The sequence below is a fragment of the Podarcis tiliguerta genome (genome assembly GCF_965153285.1).
Source record: "Podarcis tiliguerta genome assembly, chromosome: Z".
In the NCBI taxonomy this organism is placed as follows: domain Eukaryota; kingdom Metazoa; phylum Chordata; class Lepidosauria; order Squamata; family Lacertidae; genus Podarcis; species Podarcis tiliguerta.
Genome location: NC_139553.1, coordinates 31,599,259 through 31,613,153, shown reverse-complemented (window position 1 = coordinate 31,613,153; position 13,895 = coordinate 31,599,259). Strand labels below are relative to the sequence as shown.

At 46.2% G+C, this 13,895-nt stretch overlaps 2 protein-coding genes across 3 annotated transcripts in view; one reads left to right on the top strand and one right to left on the bottom strand.

The window, feature by feature from the left end:
- FUNDC2 (FUN14 domain containing 2) lies at positions 1-10,894 on the bottom strand. The gene is made up of 5 exons (XM_083424285.1): positions 10,717-10,894; positions 8,654-8,801; positions 8,381-8,456; positions 5,765-5,902; positions 1-3,984 (listed from the first exon to the last, which is right to left on the bottom strand). The coding sequence occupies exons 1-5, from the start codon at positions 10,868-10,870 to the stop codon at positions 3,907-3,909; spliced, it is 594 nt and encodes a 197-aa protein (XP_083280411.1). The 5' UTR covers positions 10,871-10,894; the 3' UTR covers positions 1-3,906.
- Positions 10,895-11,115: 221 nt separating this feature from the next.
- The window catches only part of F8 (coagulation factor VIII), an 81,838-nt gene continuing 79,058 nt past the window's right edge, over positions 11,116-13,895 (top strand). Inside the window, exon 1 of one of the 2 annotated variants that reach the window (XM_083424187.1) lies at positions 11,116-11,366. The gene's annotated coding sequence lies outside the window, so the exon portion shown is untranslated. Of the gene's footprint in view, positions 11,367-11,578; positions 11,837-13,895 lie in introns of those variants that run through there. The other variant, XM_083424188.1, reaches the window with a different exon arrangement.

The window sequence follows — 13,895 nt, the reverse complement described above, 5'->3', positions numbered from 1 at the left end:
TACAGCAAAACCAGTTTATTTTAAACTCTCACCTCAAACATTTAAATATAATATAAAAACATTTTGAAACTTTTAGCATTTTCTAGACTCAAGTGTCGGTAGCTACTGGAGTTTTTGTGGGTGGCTGCTTTGGGTTTGTTTTTTAACAAAAAAACAACACCCCACCTTCATTGGTGGTCTCTCTCTCTCATCAACATAGCTCTTCCTAATTTATGCCCTTGTTTCCAAATTGGAGGCCAGCTCAATTCTTTTAGCACCCTCTGGTGGCCACTTAACAGATTGGCTCTTTCAATCATTGCTCGAGAGGCAATGAAATCCTGATAAAGTCAAAAAATAAATGAGATTGGCAAAAAAGCAGCACCCAAATATACTGTTTATTCCTCAGATCTGTGGCACTCCAGATGTTGTTGAAATCTAACTCCCATCATTCGTCATCGTTCACTGGTGGATAGGATTGATGGGAACTGGGGTCATAGAATCACAGAGTTGTAAAGCGCCCCAAGGCTCATCTAGTCTAACCCCCTGCAGTGCAAGAATCTCAACTAAAGCATCTGACTGATGGCCATCAAAACTCTGCTTAAAGACCTCCAATGAAAGAGAGCCCCCCCCCCCCGCCTTCTGAGGAAGTCCTTTTCACCGTTGAACAGCTCCTGCCATAAGAAAGCTCCAGATATTTAGTCGTCATCTACTTTCTCATCTCTTGAAACCATTGTTTCAGTCCTAGCCTCCAGAGCAGAAGAAAACAAGCCCTTTAGGTATTTGAAGACAGCTATCAAATCTTCTCTGTCTCTTTTCCAGGCAAAATATACCCAACTCTCAACTGTTCCTGATAAGGCTTGGTTTCAAGACCCTTGATCATCTTGCTTGCCCTGCTCTACATGTTTTAGCTTGCCAATATCCTTGTCCCCCTTCTTAGACAGAGTTACTGAGTGGGTGGTCACAGACCAGATCCATTTTCTTGGAGGAAACTGATTTTCTAGATCCATTTCAATCAGTGTTTAGGCCCACCTTTAGCACAGAAACCGTTTTACTCGCCCTGTATGATGACTTTTGTTAGGAGAGAGACAGGGGAAATATGTCTTTGTGAATTTTCCTTGACTTCTCAGTGGCTTTTTATAGCATCAGGCATGGTATCCTTCTGGAGCGGCTGTCTGAGTTAAGGATGGGAAGCACTGCTTTGAAGTGGTTCTGGTCCTACTTGGATGGACGTTTTCAGACTGTGATGCTTGGGGTATGCTGTTCAGCCCCATGCGTTCCAGAGAGTTTGATTTCATCCTCCATGTTGTTTAACATCTACATGAAACTGCTGAGTGGGGTCATGTGGAGTTTTGGAGTACTGTCAGCAATATGCTACTCATACAAAACTCTACTTCTCCTTTACATCTGCAAATGTGGCAGTGGATATGCTGGATCATTGTCTTGCCTTGGGAATGGACTGGATGAGAGCCAACAAAATGAAGCTCAATCCAGATAAGACTCAGGCGCTGTTAGTGGGTGGTTCACTAGACCAGGATGGGAGGTTTCCTGCCCTCTGAAGGAGCAGGAACGTAGCTGTGGAGGGTACTCCTGGACCCACTGCTGTTGCTTGAGGCTCAAGTGGCCTTGGTGGCATAGAGTGCCTTCTACCAGCTTCAGCTGGTGGCCCATCTGTGACCCTATCTGGACAGGGATAACCTAGTTTCTGTTGTCTATGCTCTGGTAACCTCTAGGTTAGATTACTGTAACACATTATGCATGGAGCTGCCTTTGGAATTTGGAAGCTTCAGCTGCTGCGAAATTCAGCAGCCAGGTTGCTCACCTGAGCAAGACGGTTCGAGGATATAACACTAATCCTGGCCTGACTGCACTGGCTACCAATTAGTTTCCAGGCCCAATTCAAAGTCCTGGGTTTGACCTATAAAGCCTTAAACGGCTCAGGAGCGCAATACCTCAAGGATCACCTCTCCCCGTATGAACTGACCCAGACTCTGAAAGCGTCATCTGAGGCCCTTCTTCATGTGGCCCCTTCTCAAGAGGTCTGGAGGGTGGCAACACGAGAATGGGCCTTTTCTGCAGTGGCTCCCCATCTGTCGAATGCTCTCTCAGGGAGGCTGCCCTGGCAGCTTCGTTACATATCTTTAGGTGTTAGGTGAAAGCACCTTTGGCTGATTAAACAATTTATGGCCTTTTAAATGTGTTTGGGGGACAAGGGATTATTGGTGGGGGTTTTTTTGTTGTTAATATGTTATATATAGTGTTTCCATTTTTTATTTTTATGCCGCAAACCACCCTGTAATCTCTGGATGAAGGATGGTATATACATTTAATAAATAAATAAATAATAAATTTGCAGAGCAGCCTTTTGCAAGAATGAACTAACAAGAGTAGTATTTTTAAAAGCCAGGGCTGGGGAAGCCCTTCAGAAGTTGCCAGACTCCAACTTCTATCAGTCACCCAGCATAGTTGATGGCATGATGAGAGTTGCAGTGCAGCTCCACCTGGAGAGCCATGGGTTCCTATCCCTGCTCCGAACCATTAAAGCTTCTGCTATAATAAATCTGTTCATTTATAAACGTAGCTCAGGATATCATTTTAATTTTTACATGTATATTGTAACAGACAGGTAGGGGCTGCAGGAGGGGGGGGGGAAACACGTATTAAAAAATCAGCTTTAAGTGCTTCTGGAGCAGATATGAAAAGTGCAGGCTTCTGTCCAGAATGCAACTCATGCAGAGATAAACCAACTTCTGTCAATATAATCCAACCATTACTTCTCCATCTTCAGTTTGGGGGGCAAGAGTCACATCTCTCATGCAGCACTCATGATCTAGAAAAACTTTCCCCAGAGTGGTGGCATGCAGATATTTTGGACTACAACTCCCCCTTGGCTATGCTGGCTGGGGCTGCTAAGACCAAAATATCTGGAGGGCACAAGGTTGGAGAAGGCTGGTTTACAGCAACAGCAGACCATGCCTAGCTCTTCCTCCATACATTTCAGGGAGCTGGAGGTCCATAAAAGACAGGGCAGGAGGCTCCAGCAGCAAAACACAGCATTCCATCCCCATAATCCAGTAACTTTTGCTACCAACGGCGTGCGTCATGTAGAAAGCTTTCCAACTCCTGTCATTATTTTAGCCGTTCTACCACCAAGAGCAAAGTTTAGTTGAACCATAATCAAGTGAGTGTTCAAAATACATATTCTGGGAAGATGGTTCACCCCACCCACTACAAGCTTTTCAGGCCTCCTTCAGCAAGAGAGGATGGCAGAAATCCCACGCAGCAGTCAGAGTTTCCACAGATCATTCCAGCTCTGTGGCTTCAGCAAGAGGTAAAAATAAAAGTTTGGGAGGTGTCAGGAAGACCTGTTTCTCTCTTCTGCGGGCATTTCTAGGAAGCAGTATTCAGAGCCTGTCCAGGGAAGAATAAGCCAAAACTAGATGCAGGTTATTTTGGGACATGGCCTGGCACACCCTCTCCTTAGGCTGCTGAGCTTCTGTGCTCTCCAAAGCACAGGCTGTACTCTTTGCCACCCAGGGGGTACAACACAATGAGAAGGTGCCTACAAGGGAGTTGAGTGCTCCCCTGCAGGGTACTATCATAACATTTTGTGCACGTTTTCCCACTGGAAAAGAATTTGGGGATGATTATACAAAACCTGACATATCAGGCAGGGGTGGGAATCAGCCTCACAGCAAACAGCCTTCAGCCTAATGCTACCTCTCAACCACTGACCAATCAATCAAATGAAAAAAGGAGAGGAGCAAAAGGAGCTTGTGGCAGTGTTTCTGGAGGCCATAAGGTGCATACAGAGAGATGTCAGAATGTTCCAGCGGACAAGTTCAGCAATGGAGAAAACGAACGATTACTGAGTAGGAGATGGCGGTGGCAGCAACAGCAGCAGCACAGGAGCCAGATCAGAGGAGGCTCCTAAGAAGCCATGCCAAGCAGAAACCCTCCAACGAACCCTCCGGTCAGGAGAACATTCTTCTTCAGGAAGGAGATCACCTGAAAAAGAGAAAAGACAAATCTTATATTGGTCCCTATTTGATTTTCAGAAGCTACATGTTGCCTCCTGGACATGCTTTGTGGCTGCTCAAGTGCCTGACAAAAAGACACCCCCACATTTGCAATTATAAGGTGGCAGCAAGCATAAGAGCCCCGACTCTGTGGGCCACTGGTTGTGCAGGCCTACTCAGACCAGAGTCTTCAGAAGTGAGAACTCTCTCTGGATTCTGCCTAGAAGCTATCAACTGTACTTGAAATCTGAAATCTGCTGCTGACAAACTGGCTCTCCCTTCAGTGTACCATCTTGATTTTGTTACAGCCATACTCGGTAAGCAAACACTGTCTGCTCTCACACCTCCCTCTCAATTTAATGCAAAGATGGGGAACCTGTGCATCTCTATCCTGCCTTAGAGTTGTATTGAACCAAAGGCTAACTGTTTCAGAAGCTTTGCTAACGCCATACTGGTAGTCAAGATAATCCCATAATTAATTGGTAGCTGCTGTAACAATGAGCTCATATATATGTTTATATTCACTTGTTTTGATATATGTTACCGTATTTTTCGCCCCATAGGACGCACCGGCGCATAGGACGCACCAAGTTTTTTTGGGGGGAAATAAAGGGGGGGGGAATTATTTCCCCCCCAGGCGCTTGCGGGGCGGCAGCGGGGAGAAGCGCTCTTCTCCCCGCCGCCCGCCTTCAGACCAGGTCCGGGGACAGCGGGAAGACGCGCTGCGCCTCCCCGCTGTCCCCGGAGCTTGCGGGGCTGGCGGCAGGGAGAAGCACGCGCCTCCCCGCCATCAGCCTCCAAGCCACATTGGGAGACAGCGGGATGGCAGCGTTCTGCCTCCCCGCTGTCCCCCGACCTTGTGGGGCTGGTGCTGGGGCTCTCCAGGCTTCAGTGAAAGCCTGCATTTGCCCCATAGGACGCACACACATTTCCCCTTCATTTTTGGAGGGGAAAAAGTGCGTCCTATAGGGCGGAAAATACGGTAATTGGCTTGCTTTGATGTGATCCTTATCTGTGGTCTTGGAGTGCTGGGCTCTGAGCCCAGAAAGGAGAACTATCTGTAAGGTATTTGCCACCTATGCCCTCATCTAGCCAGGTGAAATGATGTGTGCTGCTTTGCTGTATAAAGAATGTATAAACATTTGCTTGAGTGTGGATAAGTCATCTCTTATCTCTTTTCCCACATCTGCAAAGGCTAGGAGAACTGTCAGGCTGATTTGCTGTAAGTCTACCCCTTCTTTAGTAAGGCACCAGAACTTACAACTCTGGCATTTTAGGCAACCAACAGATTCTTCGGCTGGAGTAATGTTCACAGGAGGTTGAGAGAGCTTGTTGCTGTTATTGATATTATTGCTGTATCTTTAGTTTTAGATCTTATGATTTACGTGGAAATTGTTTCCATTTGGTTATGTACTTTTTGATGTTTTTTATTGATTGTTTATGACTTCTGTTATGTTTGTAATTATGTCAATCTTGTCATGTTGTAAGCCGCCTGGAGCATAGTTTCAACTATGGAAAGGCAGCATACAAATAAAATGATGATGATGATACACCTGCACCCAACCAGTCCCAGAATCCCTCCTTTGGGCCAGTAGTCCAGAACAGGAGCGATGGGAGTTGGGTGTCTAATAATATCTGCAGGTCCCCCATAACATATTTAATAATTTGTGCCCATCTCCTCTTTACTGCACAGTTATCACATCACTTTTTCCTACTCAAGGCTTTGCTGCTAGCCTCCCATATCTCTCCAACTTGCCCACCAGTCTCACCTCATCCATTTTGCTCTTCACTTCTGGTGTCAGCTGATTGGTGGTGCTCCCACGAAACTTCAACTGTTCTTTGGCTTTGCTCACATCCCGCTCAACCATTTGCCAGTCCACTTTGATGTAGCCTGTGTGGTTTGCAAGCTGCAGTAGAGAAAATGTTTCCTGAAGCAAAACACTACACGTCTAGCTGGATAAGTATTTATGGACAGCATTGCCCATTTCTTGTACCCCATCCACATTGCTACATAGCAGCTCAAAGCAGTAGCCCCAGGAGAACTGCCCTTCCAATGAGTTGCAGCTATTGAGAAAAGCAGTGAACAAAACAGCATTTGGAGTCAAGGACAGCAGGAACCTAGCCTTCTTTAGTGCAGGTGTGTGGAACCATTGACCCTCTAGATGTTGCTGAACTACAACTCCCATCAACCTCAGGAAGCACAGTCAATGGCCAGTTATGATACAATCTGTAGTTGAGCAGCATATTGAAGGCCAAAAGTTTGACACACCTGCTTTAATGCACTGGCCTTCAACCGGTGAATTGGGAGTCACTACTGGATCACAGCTTGATCTAAGGTAGATCACAACAGCAGCACTTACCACTATATAAGTATATGGTGTTTTGTTTTTGTTTTTTAAGCCCAGTCAGTCAAGAAATGCATGAACAAGTTACAGATGCATCCCAGGTCTGAAAAAGTTAAGAATTACTGCTTAATGTGTACAGAATGCAATTCGCTGTCCAGCAGGAAGACTGGTAATCTAACACAAAGAATCAGGACTGCAGGGCTCTGTTGCCCACACAAACCCTGGAATGGATGTTTTAAGAAAAGCCTGGATGATTCAAACAAATATAACCAATGCCAGTACTCGGTAAGACTGAGCAATTTTGGGGGAGTCCATGGATGACTGAAGAGCCCACTGAGCCAGTGCATTCCCCAGTACACTCTAGCAGTTGTTCTTCTATCACATGGAAGACCTGCATGGAAGCTGGAATAGAAGGCACAGAAGCAAGTATGGTTCAAAGGAAGATCATTTTTTTGTGTGAGCACCAAGCTTAAAATAGAGGAGCTGTTCCACTGATGCTGATGTTTAAAATTAGCAGTGGATTGGCTTTGCTGCAAGTGATCATGTGTTGCTGTTGATGCTATCAGAATCTTCTCCAGTGGCAACCAAAACTCTATATTGCACAAACCAATGTTTTAGAAAAGAAAAGAAAAATCAGAGATCCTTTGATAATCCAGCTGAAAGACAAAAAGGCTTGCTATCATCTTCTCTTTTTATATTAATATTTACAGAGGCCCTATATCTTTAGCACAGGAGTGGGGAACCTTTGACCTTCCAGATGCTGCTGAACTACAACTCCCATCAGACCTAGTTAGCATGGCCAGTGGTAGGAATTGGAGTTCAGTAATATCTGCAGGGCCGAAATTTCCTCACACCTGCTTTAACAGATCTATGATAGGCAGATATCAAGATATGATGCATTACCCCACAACACACACACTGGGTTGAATCTAGGTTTTAGCCAGAGTAGACCCATTGAAATGAATGGGCTCAAGTTAGCTATGCCCATTAATTTTAATGAGTCTACTCTGAGTAGGACTAACATTGTATACAAGCCACTATGTCTCTAGACAGAAAACTTCACTTGTAGCATTTCAGCCAGATATTTCAATCAGTCCAAAGACTTCAGGGCAGCATACATGGTTCTCCCACCTCCCTGTTTATTCTCACAACAATCCTGCAAAATGGATTCATCTGAGAGCAAGATGGGTTCATGGCTGAGCTGGGATTTGAACCCTAGCCTACCAGGTCCCAGTTCAACACCCTAGCTACTATACTGTGCTGGCACTCCATTAAGTGCAACAACCTGTCTGTAGGCTGCTGAAATGCCCAGAGTCTCTATAAGAACAGCAACACACATTATTTGCAAGGCATGGCATAGCACCAGATTCAGCAATATGCAGCTGCAGCAACTGCGAACTAGATGCTGCCACTGCCAGGAATATTTTAAAGCTCTGCCAGGGAATGATGAAGAAACTACAGCTGAGCCAAAATGCTGCAAGTGATGTTTATCCATTTCCCCCCCTCTTCCCCTACAAGCAAAGACTCGTCACAGTGCAGAAATTTCCCTGTTTTTTTTTGTAGTGGATACTGTTCACCACCATCAGAAGAAATCTGGAGTCCTGCTAAGTATGCAAAATGGTGCTTAAGCTGCCCAACACAAATAGTTGTTGCTGCCACTTTCAGGGATTGTCAGCTGAGAAAAATACATTAGCAGAAAAGAAAGCCACCGCTAATGGTGGGCTCTATCCTGGAGAATATGGTGAAATCAACCACCATCACTCAAAATTTATCTGCCCACAAACAGGGTGGAAAATATCAAGAGGCCATTTGGCACAGCTATAAAAGGAACTACCAAAGTGTTCCAACTTGAATCTCCTGCACAGGCAAGCCAGTGAACAAGAGGCCCCAACTAGGGCTGGGTTGTGGATGCTGCCTAGACATCCCATTAAACCACTCATGTGAAAAAGATGAGTCACAGCTGCATGCAGTTTTCTGCAGTTAAGGCAGCCAAGATACCCCACTCTACTACTCCCAAATCCAAGGTAGGCAACCACCAACCTGAAGCAGGAAGAAGCCACCTCCCACAGCAGTCGCCGCCAGTTTCCCAACTTTCTGGAAGATGAAGCCAGTGCACCTGCAAATCAAAAACGGGGATAATTCAGGAAAATTGCATCAACTATACAGAATAACTGACAAGGCAGCTCCATCTGCAGTAAGTAAAAATGATAATCTGTAGCACAGAGACTGTGTTACTACAAGAGTTGGGTGAATTTGCTGTCCCCTTCCCCTGCCATCTACCACAAATGCAGCCAATGTACAGCACTGCCTCACCATCCAGTGGCGCCTCCGATTGCCAGCTGGGTTGCTACGTTGTACTTCTCTGCACTGGACCCTGAGTTGGGTGCAAAGAGCTTGCGCCACCATGGCTGGTTTTTTGTGTACTTGGTCAGATCCAGCACGTCATCACTGCTTCGCCCTACTGCAAAATCAAGAAAAAAGACATGAGCAAGGAAGAAGATAAAGCCCATTGCTGAACTTCTATCCTATTTGAGCAAGGCCCAACTGCTGCCCAATTGTTGCCTACTGTAGACAGAGGAGCAGAAGGAAGCTTTCACCTGTTATTTTAGCAATACAAGTAGGGCTGGGGAATAAGGGCCCTCCAGATGTTGCTGGACACCAACGCCCATCAGCCCCAGCCAGGACAGATAGTGACCAGAATTTATAGCAGTTGGAGTCTTACAACATCTGGAAGGCTACAGGTTCCTCACCCCTGCAAGGCAGCAATCCTAAATAACACAGCAAAACGCTAGTAGAACCTTAAACTTGAAATATTTTTATATTTGCGGGGGGTGGGGCGGCTAAATTGCTGGGTTTTTAAAATAAGAGATAACATAGAAATTTGCCCTCTATCCACACCGTCAACAAGAGGAATTATAGCACATTCAATCTTTAAAACACCAGGTTCATCTTATACTGATACAGTGGGATGTCTCTGCTTCACATTATGATTTATCCATAAAGATGCCACCTGAAGCTGCCTTATCCTGAGCCAGTCCACTATTCTGCCTAGCCTAGTAGTTTCCACTCTTAACAGAAACTTTCTAAGACTTCAGCTGAAGGCCTTTCCAAAAGCCATTATTCAAGTTCTTTTTCACTACAGATGCTGGGGATTAAACATGGGGCCTTCTGCGTGGAAAAGTCTATGCTTTAGCACTGTGCAATGGCTTGCACCCTTGTCAAATGATGTCTGTTTGAAGATCCTCAAGGGAAGAGCTATAGCTCAGTAGCAGAGCATCTACTATGCAGGCAGAAAGTCCCAGGTTCAATCCTTGGCATCTCAAGGTACGGCTGGGAAAATTCTCCCTGCCTGAAATCCTGGACAGCCGCTGCCAATCAGTAAGGGTAGCACTTAGCTGGATGGACAGACAGTATCAGGCAATTTCCTATGTTTCATCTTAAGGAGGCTCAATCTATAAGAACCACAACACACGATACGAAAGGCATGGCATAGTACCAGGCTCAACAACATGCAGCTGGCAGGTAACTGATAAACAGCTTTCCATCTGGTTGCCTGTAGCACATAGCATACCCTCCCACATTTCTCCAATGAGAATAGGGATGTCCTAATTCCATTATTATTATTATTATTATTATTATTATTTTACTATTTATACCCCACCCATCTGACTGGGTTGCCCCAGTCACTCTGGGTGGCTTCCAACATACATAAAAACATAAAGCATCAAACATTAAAAAAAACTTGCCTATACTGTACAGGGCTGCCTTCAGATGGCTCAGGGGTCAGATCACTGACCATACCCTCTGATGAAATAGGGATGTCCAAAGGGACATTTCAGAATCAAATCAGAAACTGCAACTCCTTCTGCAAATCCTGGACTGACTGTCCGTGGAAAATGGGGACACTTGGGGGGTCCGATTAGTAGTAGGAATCATTTCCATGAGGGGAATTTGTGAGGAGTCTTTCAAAGGCTTCGGGGTCTCCATCCCACAGCCCTTGCTTGCCCTTTCAGGCTGTCCACGGGTCACAACAGATTAACATAGGTAAAAGTTTAGTAAAACGACCCACGGGTACGTCGCCCAGCCATCAAGGTCACTCAGTGAGCCAGCCATTCCATCTGCCCTACCCTGCAGGATTGTTGTGGTGATGGTGATAACATGGACGGGGACGGGATTATCCCGAGATCACTGGAACAATGGCGGGGCACCAAGTGGCATGTTAATAATAGCAACTCACTAGGGCGGTGGAGATGGAGGTTTCCCCGGGGAGGAGATAACTAACGGTAAGGTTCTCTCTCCTCTCTCCCTCACCCCCCAGCCAAGCGAAGTGACGTCACTCCAAAGGTTCCCGCGCGGCGAACGTTAGCGCCTCTCACCCGGCATGATGTCGGCGGCCTTGCGCTGCTGCTGCGCCCGCTTCTTGCGCTTGGCCTCCTGTTCAAGGCGGAGGAGGGAGGAGCAGGAGTGGGCGCTGCCGATGCGTGACGGCGACGGAGACACGCCCAGCTCCAACCCCAGCTCCTCCTCCATCTCCTCCTCCAAGGGGTTAGCAGGCCCCGCCCCCGGCCTTCGCCGCCGCGCGCATGCGCGTTCTCAGAGGAGAGGCGTGGGTTAAGCCGCGCCGCGATGTGTTCCTCCTCCTTCTCCACCGCCACCACCACTAAACGCCTGTGGGACACGTGAGGAGGCGGAGCCTGATTGTTTGATCACCTAGGTAACCACCGGAGGTTAGAGGCGGGAACGTCTCAGACAGTTACCGCCTCCTCCGACTTTCCTCCCCCTCGTTATTGGTGTAGGATCCAGTTCGTCATGCTGAGGGGAGGAGCAAAGGGCGTAGCGGGTTTCTGAGTGGTGCGGCCTCCTGTTACTAGAGCGCGGTCCTTATTATGCGCCCTCCCGTGGATCAGGCTGCTAGTACACTTATCATTCTGGCCGAGAGAGGTCCTCTGAGCATGTACAGACGTTCTACCACCCCAAAAGAGCTACAGTGCCCATAAACATGTGCAGAGAGAGTTTAAGAACACAGGTAATGTATGTGGGCCTTTAAGCAATTGTAAACGCTTACGCGGGTGGCGCTGTGGGTTAAACCACAGAGCCTAGGGCTTGCCGATCAGAACGTCGGCAGTTCGAATCCCCGCGACGGGGTGAGCTCCCGTTGCTCGGTCCCTGCTCCTGCTAACCTAGCAGTTTGAAAGCACGTCAAAGTGCAAGTAGATAAATAGGTACCGCTCCGGCGGGAAGGTAAACGGCGTTTCCGTGCGCTTCTCTGGTTTCTCCAGGAGCGACTTAAGTCATGCTAGCCACATGACCCAGAAGCTGTATGCTGGTTCCCTCGGCCAGTAATGCGAGATGAGCGCCGCAACCCCAGAGTTGTCCACGACTGGAGCTAACGGTCAGGGGTCCCTTTACCCTTTTACTTTTTAAGATCCTGGAATGGCGCACAATTAGTTACACAGCTGCTGTTCAGTGACACATAGCTTCTGAGCATGTGGAGAGGTTTGTTTGTTTTTTAAAACCTTAAGGGTGTAATGCACCTGAACAAATGCAGAGTTTGTTATTATTATTATTTTTAAAACCTTTTAAAGAACACAGACTGTGAACATGAGCAGAGTTATAACTTTCCTAAAGGAACCAGCTTCTTGTTAAGAAGGTGAACCCCACCTAGACCTAAGGTTGCGATTCTATACACACATATTATGGGAATATGCCTCACTGAACTCGGTGTGACTTTCTTCTGAGTAGACATGTATAGGATTGTGTTATGGAAGTAAGGAATCCTAAATGAATTGCCATGTAACACTGTAACCTTCAAGGCAAGCAAACAGGTTTTTTTTTAAATTGTGTCATTCGTATTGAAAATATTACCCTTTTTACAGTTTTATGCAAGGAGGTTGTCCACAACAGCAGTATATGAGTAGTTTAAATAAATACCAGAAAAAAAGAAGGAAGGCAAGTGTCATCTTAAAAAGCAATTTATTGAAGAATGATATGCTTTTTGTGTTTTTCTGACCTGTGCTCAACAAAAGATCTAAGCATTGCACACAGGATTTAAATGTTGCTCTTTTTTAAAAAAACAAAAACAAACAGTCAAAATTCTAATCCGTTCCGCGAGTCTCTTCGTCTAGCGGTTTTTTCGTCTTGCGAAGCAACCCTATTAGCGGATTAGCGCTATTAGCGCTTTTAGCGGTTTAGCGGCTATTAGCGGCTATTAAAGGCTTAAGGGATTAGCGGATTAGCTGCTAAAAGGCTATTAGCAGCTTAGCGCCTTAGAAAAAGGGGGTGGGGAGCGAAAAAAACCCTCAAGAATCGCAAGACATTTTCGTCTTGCGAAGCAAGCCCATAGAGAAATTCGTCCTGCGAAGCACCTCTGAAAACGGAAAACCCTTTGTCTAGTGGGTTTTCCGTCTTGCGAGGCATTCGTCTTGCGGGGCACCACTGTAATTGAGTTTCACCGAAGAGTTTCTCCAACAAGCTCTCAGAAACAGCACCACCCCCCACCCCCCACATATCCAGCTATCCTAGTCTCACCAACAGTCCTGGGCACTTAGCTTGTGGGAGAGCTCCCATGTTGGAGCTGTATACGCTTAGGCTAGTTGCAATTCCAATCATCACTGGTAGGAGGTCTTAGCAGCTGCAGAACCTGATGCCACAGGAAACCCAGTAATCAGATGTAGCTGTTGTTATCATCTGACAGATCCTACACCAACTACTGAGCATCCTGTTTACACCGGATATAGAGTGCTTTTCCTAATCTCCTTGAGAAGAAAAAGGATCAGGCTAGATTAAGGGAGGTCAGTTTCCTGTTAGACACAGCATAATGAGAAAGAGGCAACATGTTGCAAAAATAAATAAATAATGAGGGAAAGGGTCACATTCTGTAAATATTAATATCAATCTGCCAGAGTGCAACAGAATATACAATTAGAACCCTTCAGCTGAAAAGAAGATTGCACACAATCCCTCTGTCCTCAGCCCTGCTTGGTATGATGGGTTCTTGACAGCTCGGAGAAAAAGCATTAGTGCACCTGCTTGCCTGAGTGCTCCCCACTGCAGATCCTCTTGAGTGACTGAGGTTGTGCCTTCCTTCCTGCTGCAACAAGAAACACAAGACAGATAAACATCTGTGATGATGATCAGACGATATGCCAGCCTGCATGGAGTTTCCTCTGCCGGGGAGAGGAAGAGGCCAGCAGCCTGGTTCTTAAAATATGCACCCGGTCACAGTTCATGGGACCATTTTTACTACTTTCCTTTACAAATCAAGACTAGAGCACTCCACCACAGCAGTATGAACTGATGCTCAAGAATAACGCACACAGTTTGTCTTTAGTCTGCCTTTCAGGCTGTGAGCTAGAGGAGGGAGGAATATAAACATGTTACCAGCAGTACTCCATTCCAAGAAGTCAAAATAGGAAAAAGAGAGAAAATAATATATATGTATATGGAGTCATCCTTGGAGTGTGTCCTTTTCTTGCTTAGTGCTTCAGGTTGCTTCCTCGGGTTGTACGGAGAAGAGTAATCATAGGTCAGCCTTGTAGATGCAGGGATAAGGAGC

What these genes read in the sequence shown, in the direction of transcription:
- FUNDC2 (XM_083424285.1), bottom strand. Translation starts at nt 10,870, where the DNA reads ATGGAGGAGGAGCTGGGGTTGGAGCTGGGCGTGTCTCCGTCGCCGTCA. An exon ending in GTGGCTTCTTCCTGCTTCAG is followed by an intron (nt 5,903 to 8,380) that starts GTTGGTGGTTGC and finishes TCTCTACTGCAG; the next exon opens with CTTGCAAACCACACAGGCTA. An exon ending in TGAAGAGCAAAATGGATGAG is followed by an intron (nt 3,985 to 5,764) that starts GTGAGACTGGTG and finishes TCTCTTTTTCAG; the next exon opens with GTGATCTCCTTCCTGAAGAA.